Below are 8,861 nucleotides of genomic sequence, written 5' to 3' on the forward strand. Positions count from 1 at the left end.
GAGAAGTGCCACTATTATCAAATAAATTGCTTTATTAATATAGTTTCGACTTTTTTCTGCTCTGCATGCTTAGTTCTCACAATTTTAAACTTAATCTCATATGACAACTCCATCTGCAATTACTGAGTTCTTCAAGATTACTGTTATGCCAGATCTGATGTAAAATCCATCTGATGATCTATCTGCTTCTTGTACTCCCTGCAAAACCATCACATTAGTATGTCTGATGAGTCCATTTTTGATTACATAAAAGATAACTTTTACCTCTGAGTTTGCGATAACTACATTCTTCCCAACTCTAGCATTCTTGTCTATAATGCATTCTCTGTAGGGGAAAGGAGGAGTGAGAAAGGAATCAGGAACCTTCTGTTTCTAAGGTAAACCATTTGAAAGTGAACGTTTAGTCTTACTTAATCTTTGTGTTCTCTCCTATTCCAATGGGAACTTTTCCCTCAGCAAGCAGTGCTGCAACTTCTGCTTCTGTTTCGTAGAAGTCTGCCCCAAGCATCACAGTGTCCTAGAGTTTTTATGTTTCTAGATCATTATATAATCTTAAGAGTCTGATCCTTTCATTATGACTTAGAAAGATATTAGTTTTTTTTTTCCTACCTTCAACTGAACATTACTGCCTACTCTTGATCTAATTCCCACAATGCTGTGCTCAATTAAGCAGTTGGTTAAGAAGCTTCCATGAGAAATGATCGAATCAACGAGCTTCACATGGAATGAACTTAAGAGTTAGTCCTGAAGAAAATGAGCCAAAACCGAAAAATGATATCTGGTTTTTACTAACCTTAGAGCCGTCTATCTTTGATGGTGGCAGGTTTCTCCTTGATGTATATATTGGCTTCGCTGCGTCGTAGAAACTGAATGCTGGTGGCTACAAGGTAAGATATGTAGACGTAAGTGATATGAAAATGAGTTTATATGATTATTAGCTACATCTTGTCCTTACATGCTCAGTGAGGGCGAGATTTGCATCAAAGAATGATCTTATGGTTCCTATATCTTCCCAGTAGTCATTAAAGAGATAAGCCTGCTCAAAACATCTTGTTATCCCCTTATATTATAACAATACTCAATGTGTGCATAAACTGAGTGTTACTGACATTCACATAGAACTCTTTAGCTGAGAAGGGTATAATCTCTGAACCAAAGTCGTTTGCTGTTGGGAAACGCCATCTGGTTTCAGAACACTTAAACTTCTTAGAATGCATATACAGAATATAGAGCTTAAAAGTGTTGTTACCTCAAGAGATTCAAGAGAATTTCTTTCTTGAAAACATAGACTCCCATTGACGCTATGTATGGTTTCTTTTCAGCTTCCTCCTTAGAAAGTCCTAGAACAGTTGTGTCTACTGCCTAAGGATAATATTAGAATAATCTTCAGGTTTGGTTAAGAGATCCTTTTAAAAAGTTTCAACATACCATTGCTTTCAGGTCATCTCCTTTAGGTTTTTCACTGAAAGAGATGACTCTTCCTTTGTCATCTATCTTCATTAGACCAAAATCTGAGGCACGTCTACCATGTAACACAGATAGAGACTTATTTAAGAAACAATGATCTTTGAATGAATTTGTTGGACTCTTTTGCATTCACCTGTCATCTATTGGTATGCAAGAAATGCTTATATCTGCACCGCTTTGTCGATGATCCTGCAGATTGAAGTATCAGTTAGGACTGGGAACAAGCGGAATACTCACTATTTTAGTAATACTAGACTTGTCTTGTACGAGTAATGATAATTTAAACTTGTACTTTACTTGTTAAAAATAGTATTTGTTATTTCAAGTACTTATCAAGAATGAGTTATTTGCAGTTTATTTGTTCCTGTCTATTACTTCTATTTACGAATACTTGTGAGTTATATAACTTCTTGATGAAAGACATGGGATGAATAATTTTGTCTCACCTGTATAAAATCCATGTAATCCATCCTGTAAAGGTGATCACCAGAGAGGATCAAGACATCCTCTATCTCCTTGCTTCTCGCATCCTATGATAAAGAAAATGTTAGACCCTTTGTGTTTCCAATGTGAAGATAAGCTACTTAAAAGTCTGGTTTCTACCTCGAAAAGCCAATGGAATTGCCGAACCGCATCTGCTGTACCTTGGAACCACCTTTTACCCGTTTCTCCTGGCGTTTGCGTGGCTGCAAGAGCCTGAATATTATTCAAACAATGGCCTCAGATGCGTTCATAAAGGGTGTGATGAAGAAAGCAATATCAAAACCTCAACAAAGCCATCTCCAAAAACTCCATTGGAGTTGTAAGCACGAGCTAGATGCCTGTTCAGTGATGCTGAGTTGTATTGTGTGAGTATGTAGACTTTGTTGATTCCGCTGTTGATGCAGTTGCTCATCGGTACATCTATCAACCTATAGGCTCCTCCGATAGGGACCTGCAAGTTAACGCAATATTCCAAAATTAGTTTTATACTTTGTTTTGCGGAAAATTTAGCAAGATGGAAGCAGCTAACAGCAGGCTTGGCGCGACGCTTTGTGAGAGGAAAGAGTCGAGTTCCAGCTCCACCTCCAAGAATAATGGAAGCCACTGTCTTTGGATCCCTTTTCTCAGACTCAAGTTCTTGTACCTGGAGGTTGGTGAGGTAAACAGAAGATCAAAGAATAAGAAGCAGAAGCACTAAGGTTGAAACGTTTTTTACCTTACTCTCTCCAGCTACACTGTTTAAAGACATTTGGATTCTCTTTTGAGAGGAGTTAGGTGAAGAAGATCGTAGCTGAGCCAAGTTGAGCTTCTTCCCCATGAGCTCCCCATTGCAGAAGCTGCCTAGCTTAATGTGCCTGGTGTAGCCCGAGGAGCCGCGTAGGCAGCACGGTGCAGAGAGGGAGATTCTGCAGTCAGGAGAGACAACCATTTTTGCTGGAAATATTGGCTGTTGAAGAGTTTTGAGACAGGTGGAGAGATAACAGAGAAGAAAAGAGAGTTGCATGGACTAGCATTTTACTTGATATTTAGGAAGGATTTGCTTCCACCCTATCTTCAACAAGTTACATCAACCACTAGTTATTGTTTTGTGTTTAGATTTTAAGACATTTATCTTTTGTCTTGACATGTTTCACAATGGCATATTCTACTAGAGTTTTATCAAGGAAACAAAAAATATTTGCCAGAGAATAGTTTATTCTTTTTTTATTTGCAAAGTTCTATTAATACTTTTGAAAATAAATAAATTATAGTTTTTTTTGGAACACAAATAAATTATAGTATAAATGTTTGTGTAGTTCTTCTAAAAATATTTCTTCATAGACTAAAATCACTTTATTAATGGGTCAAATGCAATGTGTATTTGAATGTTCCATCCTCATCCATCTCAACATAAGTCAATGATCCATGATTTTTTATATATATGAACAACCGTTTTGATAGGTTATGTAATCACTATCTCCGAGAATTTTCTAATCAAATTTTGAGTTCATCATTTTGATTTTCCATCTCTTTTGTTATACATTTGATTTCCCATCTCCTTTGTTATACATTAATGTATTTATGAAACCATTTAAGGATGTGGTAATGTTCTTGATCACAAATTTTATTTAAGTGATCGATATCTTAGAGCATTTCTAAAAATAAAATGATAGAATATAAATGGTTATAGGATTTATATATCAAGGACAAATTGATATATATTTATCAAAATTATATAGCAAGTACATACTTGTTATATAATTTTTCTATATCAAGTACAACTATAATCAATATACACTTTCATGATTTTAGTCTAAGATTTTAATATTAAAAAGGGGGAAAAACTCTTTTAGACCGTTTGCTGAGTTAGGTAATGTGTTTACGTCGCAAAACAGACATGAGAAATAGAAAAGAAAGACCGAAGCAACGACTCTGAAGAATATAAGCGAAAGAAACTAAAGATAGAGTCATAGAGAGAAGAGTAATCGCCAAAACTCAGCAAAGCTAAATCTGAAAAACCTTTGCGTCAATGGCGATATCCAAGCTCCACCTACTCTTTCTTCTCTCAGTCATTCTCTCCCTCCATCGTCCTGTTCTTTCCGGTGAGTAATTACTCTATCGTCCTATGTGTTCCAGTACTCGTATTAACGGTTCTTACTAGTTTAGTTTAAATTGAGATTTATTCATTTGTGGATTGCTTCACGAACAAGTAAATTTTGTGTGTTCTGTCTTTGATATCCACAGATGAAGAAGACCTTCTTCTTACAATTATCAACAAGTACAGAACATCACTAAACCTAACAACACTAACACCAAACGACAACGCAGATTGTCTAGCTGGCGAAATAGTAGACCAATTTAAGAACCGACCATGCACAAACACCACTACCTCAGCTTCAGTCCCTGGATCCGAACCTCAGTTCCCAAACTACCCTAACCTCCTCAAAAATTGCCATCTCAACGTAACCGCAATGAGAGACAGTGTAATACTGCCAGCTTGTGTTTCTAATCATGATCAAAGCCTTGTATTGACCAATTTCACAAAGTCAGAATACTTGAAAAACCTGAACGATTCCAAGTTCACTGGAATTGGTATTGGTTCTGATGACAATTGGATTGTGGTTGTCCTCACTACAAAGACATCCGAAGGTAGCTTTTCTCCGGCTGTTATTTACCATTATGCGGGAGGTTTCACATTACCCATTAACGGCTTTGTTAACTGTTTTCTTTTGTTGGTTCTTTTCTTTTGTTTCTTCATGTTTTGAGTTTGATAGTTGGTTTGTTTCTCATGTGTGATGGTCTCATTGTCTTTGTTTCTCTATCGTTTCATTTACTCAAAGTTGAGTACTTGTGATCAGCCTGATTACAATGCCAAGTTTCTCATTCTTGAGACTAGTGTGTGCTCATTTGATTGAACACATGAATCTAGCAAAATCGATAACCTGGTCAATGCAAAAACCATAGTCGAAAAATCAAAAACTAAATAAACCACAAAAAGAAATCACTAATTTAGAATTGAAGTTCCATCTAACACCGGAAGCCAAAACCATGTAATATTGGTTTATATTTTTATATCACTATTTTAAAATTAAAAGAAAATCCGAACAAACAACCAAATTCAAATTAAACACCCCTAGACCTTTAAGAGCTTCTCCATTGCTGACAAACCCAATCAAATTTCCCAATAATAAAATATTAGTATTAGTTTAGTATAAATGAAGTGTAAAATTTTTAAATTCAAAATTCAACATGCTTCTTAGATGAAGTGATAGATATTTTATTTATTTTTTAAAATAATTGTCGCCTAGGTTTCCAAAATAAATAAATAAAACATTTTTTTTAAAAGAGATAATATCGTTTCTAATTTGTCTGCGCGTGAGAGTGCGTGTCATCAAACGATTGGACGAGAAAGAAACCAAAAAGGCAAAAAGACCGAACCAACTACTTCGAAGAAGAAGAAAAGTCAAAGCGAAACGCCAATAATACATAGAAAGAGAGAAGCGCCATCGGAAAAAAATCAGCAAAAAGCTAAAGAACCTCCTCAAGCATCAATGGCGATATCCAAGCTCCACCTACTCTTTCTTCTCTCACTTGTCAGTCTCTCCCTTCATCGTCCTGTTCTTTCCGACAACGGTAAGCAACTCTCTCATTTCCATAAGAATATCCTTGAATTATTGAATTTTGGTACCTCAACACTGTTGATCGTAATGTTGACTTTAGATCTTGTCCGAAAATAAACCATCGAACCTGTTTAACTCGCTCGTACCTTCGCTAGATCTCGATCTTACTAGTTTAGTTCTGATTCAGGTTCTTGTTTCACCCGCAAGAAAATGATTTGTGTGTGTGTTGTTGTGTCTTTAAAATCAACAGATGAGGAAGACATTCTTCTTAAAGGCATCAACGACTACAGAACATCCCTAAACCTAACAACACTTACGCATAACAACAACGCTGAATGTCTAGCTGACGAACTCGCAGACCAGTTCAAGAACCAACCATGCACAAACACCACTGGCCCTGCTTCAGTCCCTGGATCCCAACCTGGTTTCTCAGAGTTTCCTAAGTTCCTCACCAAATGCCGCCTCAACATAACCGCAACCAGAGACGGTGAGATCATGCCAGCTTGTGTTCCTAACCTTGATGCGAGCCTTGTCTTGTCTAATTTCACAAAGTCACGGTACAACAAGAATCTGAATGATTCTAAGTTCACCGGCATTGGTATTGCTTCTGATGATAATTGGATTGTGGTTATCCTCACTACAAACACAACTGAGGGTGGCTATACTCCGGCTACTAAGGACAGTAACTCAGGAGCTTTTACAGTTGGAGTCAACGGTGTTGTCTCTTCGTGTTTGTTGGTTCTTCTATTTTCTTTCTTCATGTTCTGAGTTTCTTTTCTTGAATAATGATCTCAGGTTTCTTTCTTCATGTTTTGAGTCTCATTATGAGTTTCTTTCATTGTCTTTGTTCTGTAAAAATAATGTTTTTGGGTGAAAACCTCACTGCATTTGTGTGTTGTCTCAATCGTTTTATTTTGATGGGATATTGTAGTAATGATCATCTTATCTGCACTGCCTTGAGCATCCACAATGGGTCCTTAAGAATAAATTATCTTTTTTTTTTTTTTTTTTCTAATAGTTAAGGACTCTTGTGAAAAATGTGTGTACAATAGTGAACCTGAAGTTGGAATCTTTAGGAATAAAAAAATATTATTATTTTTTGTTTAGTGAAATATAATTTTTATATATTGAATGATTAAATAGAATAACTTAATATAAAATACTAGAAATAAACTTAAAAAATAATAATTAAACATATAAATATAACAATTAAAAATAAAAACAATAATTAAACATAAAGATAGAAAAATTCCTAAATAAAAACATGATTAAATATAAAGATTACACATAAGAGTGTATAAGATGATTGAATATTAAAATCCAACATGATCATAAATGACCACCTAATGAAGACTCGCCACTCGTTCTGCTCAAGTATTTGCTCAGTATTTCAGAGCACTCTTTTCTTTCCGGACATACACACATCAATGGAGTAGTTTTCCCATCTCCAACCACATTGAACGCAAATAAGTCTCCTATCTCGCATCTGTTATCGAGACAGAACTTTCTCCAGCCTCTTGTGATGTAATACTTGCCGGCTGATTCGCTAAATTGCAAACTCACATTCCATGAATTTCCCTCTTTGTTCACCAGTATCGTCTCTTTGCATTGTTTGTGCAAAGCAGTAGAACTCGTAGCTCCCACAGGAAGATACTGCAAACAAATAATGTAAAAGACACATAATAGATTAAACTATTTATTTTACTAACTAAATTGACTCACAAGTTTGTCTTCTTTTAGATTATAAGCAGTGACCTCAGCCAAAAAACAGTAGTCAAATGAGAAAGAAGACATTGCCCCGGTTCGTCCTGAAATAAAAGAAACAATTTCACACAAAACAATCTCACAAAAATTAATCCTTAAGAATATTATAGTAATTTTTTATAAATTGAAATTTAAATTTTATTAATTGCATGATACAAAAAAAGATACAATGATAAATATAAAGAAATCAAGAAACACTAATTATTAATCTTCATCACCAAATTTATTCCAAATATTTTCGATTAAATCATTTTTCAACCGTTCATGAATATGCTCATCCCGAAGATCATTACGATTGGGAAACATATTATTCAGATTTGTAGGCATGTTGGTTTCCACCTGTGAACTTCTGGTGACGTCTCTTTCTTCAAATTCAGATATATCGTACCGCATGTATCGATCTCGTTCATTTTCAACTATCATATTGTGTAGTATGATACATGCTCTCATAATTCCCTATCTTTTCTTTGTTCAATGTACGAACCGGGTTTTTGACAATCGCAAATCGAGCTTGCAATACTCCAAAAGCCCGCTCCACATCTTTTCGGGCTGCTTCTTGAGCTTTAGCAAATAACTCTTGTTTTGGAGATTGAGGGAGTTTGATAGATTGGATAAATGTTGACCATTTGGGATATATACCGTCTGTTAGATAGTATGCCAACTTATACCTGTGTCTGTTGACCATGTACCTTACCCTGGGAGCTCGACCTTCAAAAATTTCATCAAACACAGGAGACCGATCGAGGACATTGATATCATTTAAGGTACCTGGAGGACCAAAAAAAGCGTGCCATATCCAAAGATCTTGTGAAGCAACAGCCTCTAAGACAATTGTCGGTTTTCCTGATCCTCGTGCGTATTGTCCTTTCCAAGCGGTCGGGCAATTTTTCCACTCCCAATGCATACAATCAATGCTCCCGACCATCCCAGGAAACCCTCATTTTTCTCCAATATCGAGTAGTCGTTGAAGATCCTCCGGTGTGGGTCGTCGTAGATAGTCATTTCCGAATAACTGTATTATTCCGTCAGTGAAATTATGTAAACAGGAAAGTGCAGTGGTCTCACCAAGTCGGAGATATTCGTCAACCGTGTCAGCCGCAGAACCGTAAGCAAGCATACGAATTGCTGTCGTACATTTTTGTAGTGCAGAAAGACCGAACCTCCCGGTTGCATCTCTCCTGTGCTGAAAGAATGGAAAGTTCTTGGATAGCCCATAGACAATACGCAAGAATAAATCCTTATTCATGCGAAAGCGGCGTCTGAATATTTGTGACGAGAATGTCGCATCTTCGCTGAAGTAGTCATTCCATAAGCGGTCTTGTCCTCCTTCACGGTTTCGTTCAGTATAAGAACGGCTCCTTTGGTTACTGGTTTGGGCCTCGACTATGTTGGTGAATGTATCTTCGAAGATTTCTTCGAAAACTTCGTCAAATCTTTCTTCGAAAACTTCGTCAGATGAAGATGCCGACATTTTCCTATAAAGTATAAATTTAATTTTTTTAAAATATATAAGTTAAATTTAGTATAACTTTTTTCAAACTTTTTTAA

The 8,861-nt window shown here is 36.1% G+C and overlaps 3 protein-coding genes across 3 annotated transcripts; 2 read left to right on the forward strand and 1 right to left on the reverse strand.

The window, feature by feature from the left end:
* Positions 1 to 14: 14 nt before the first annotated feature.
* Positions 15 to 2,978, reverse strand: LOC106431467 (glucose-1-phosphate adenylyltransferase large subunit 1, chloroplastic). The gene is made up of 15 exons (XM_013872276.3): positions 2,666 to 2,978; positions 2,480 to 2,593; positions 2,234 to 2,401; positions 2,071 to 2,163; positions 1,914 to 1,997; positions 1,601 to 1,656; positions 1,429 to 1,522; positions 1,250 to 1,362; positions 1,110 to 1,182; positions 956 to 1,036; positions 794 to 880; positions 610 to 714; positions 411 to 517; positions 265 to 325; positions 15 to 198 (listed from the first exon to the last, which is right to left on the reverse strand). The coding sequence occupies exons 1-15, from the start codon at positions 2,951 to 2,953 to the stop codon at positions 97 to 99; spliced, it is 1,626 nt and encodes a 541-aa protein (XP_013727730.3). The 5' UTR covers positions 2,954 to 2,978; the 3' UTR covers positions 15 to 96.
* A 523-nt stretch (positions 2,979 to 3,501) lies between these two features.
* LOC106431455 (uncharacterized GPI-anchored protein At5g19250-like) lies at positions 3,502 to 5,214 on the forward strand. The gene is made up of 2 exons (XM_013872262.3): positions 3,502 to 4,031; positions 4,174 to 5,214. The coding sequence occupies exons 1-2, from the start codon at positions 3,959 to 3,961 to the stop codon at positions 4,692 to 4,694; spliced, it is 594 nt and encodes a 197-aa protein (XP_013727716.2). The 5' UTR covers positions 3,502 to 3,958; the 3' UTR covers positions 4,695 to 5,214.
* Positions 5,215 to 5,361: 147 nt separating this feature from the next.
* LOC106431472 (uncharacterized GPI-anchored protein At5g19250) lies at positions 5,362 to 6,551 on the forward strand. Its single transcript, XM_013872281.3, has 2 exons — positions 5,362 to 5,562; positions 5,800 to 6,551. The coding sequence occupies exons 1-2, from the start codon at positions 5,481 to 5,483 to the stop codon at positions 6,315 to 6,317; spliced, it is 600 nt and encodes a 199-aa protein (XP_013727735.2). The 5' UTR covers positions 5,362 to 5,480; the 3' UTR covers positions 6,318 to 6,551.
* The last annotated feature ends 2,310 nt before the right edge of the window (positions 6,552 to 8,861 follow it).

Source organism: Brassica napus, chromosome C2 (assembly GCF_020379485.1).
Source record: "Brassica napus cultivar Da-Ae chromosome C2, Da-Ae, whole genome shotgun sequence".
NCBI lineage: Eukaryota > Viridiplantae > Streptophyta > Magnoliopsida > Brassicales > Brassicaceae > Brassica > Brassica napus.

Bases quoted from the DNA above. Each gene is read 5' to 3' on its own strand.
- LOC106431467 (XM_013872276.3), bottom strand. From the start codon at position 2,953: ATGCAACTCTCTTTTCTTCTCTGTTATCTCTCCACCTGTCTCAAAACT. The intron at 1,183-1,249 runs GTAACAACACTT...TTCTGAAACCAG, and splicing joins ATTCTCTTGAATCTCTTGAG to ATGGCGTTTCCCAACAGCAA. The intron at 199-264 runs GTAAAAGTTATC...ATGGTTTTGCAG, and splicing joins TAGTTATCGCAAACTCAGAG to GGAGTACAAGAAGCAGATAG.
- LOC106431472 (XM_013872281.3), top strand. From the start codon at position 5,481: ATGGCGATATCCAAGCTCCACCTACTCTTTCTTCTCTCACTTGTCAGT. The intron at 5,563-5,799 runs GTAAGCAACTCT...TAAAATCAACAG, and splicing joins TCCTGTTCTTTCCGACAACG to ATGAGGAAGACATTCTTCTT.
- LOC106431455 (XM_013872262.3), top strand. From the start codon at position 3,959: ATGGCGATATCCAAGCTCCACCTACTCTTTCTTCTCTCAGTCATTCTC. The intron at 4,032-4,173 runs GTGAGTAATTAC...TGATATCCACAG, and splicing joins CCATCGTCCTGTTCTTTCCG to ATGAAGAAGACCTTCTTCTT.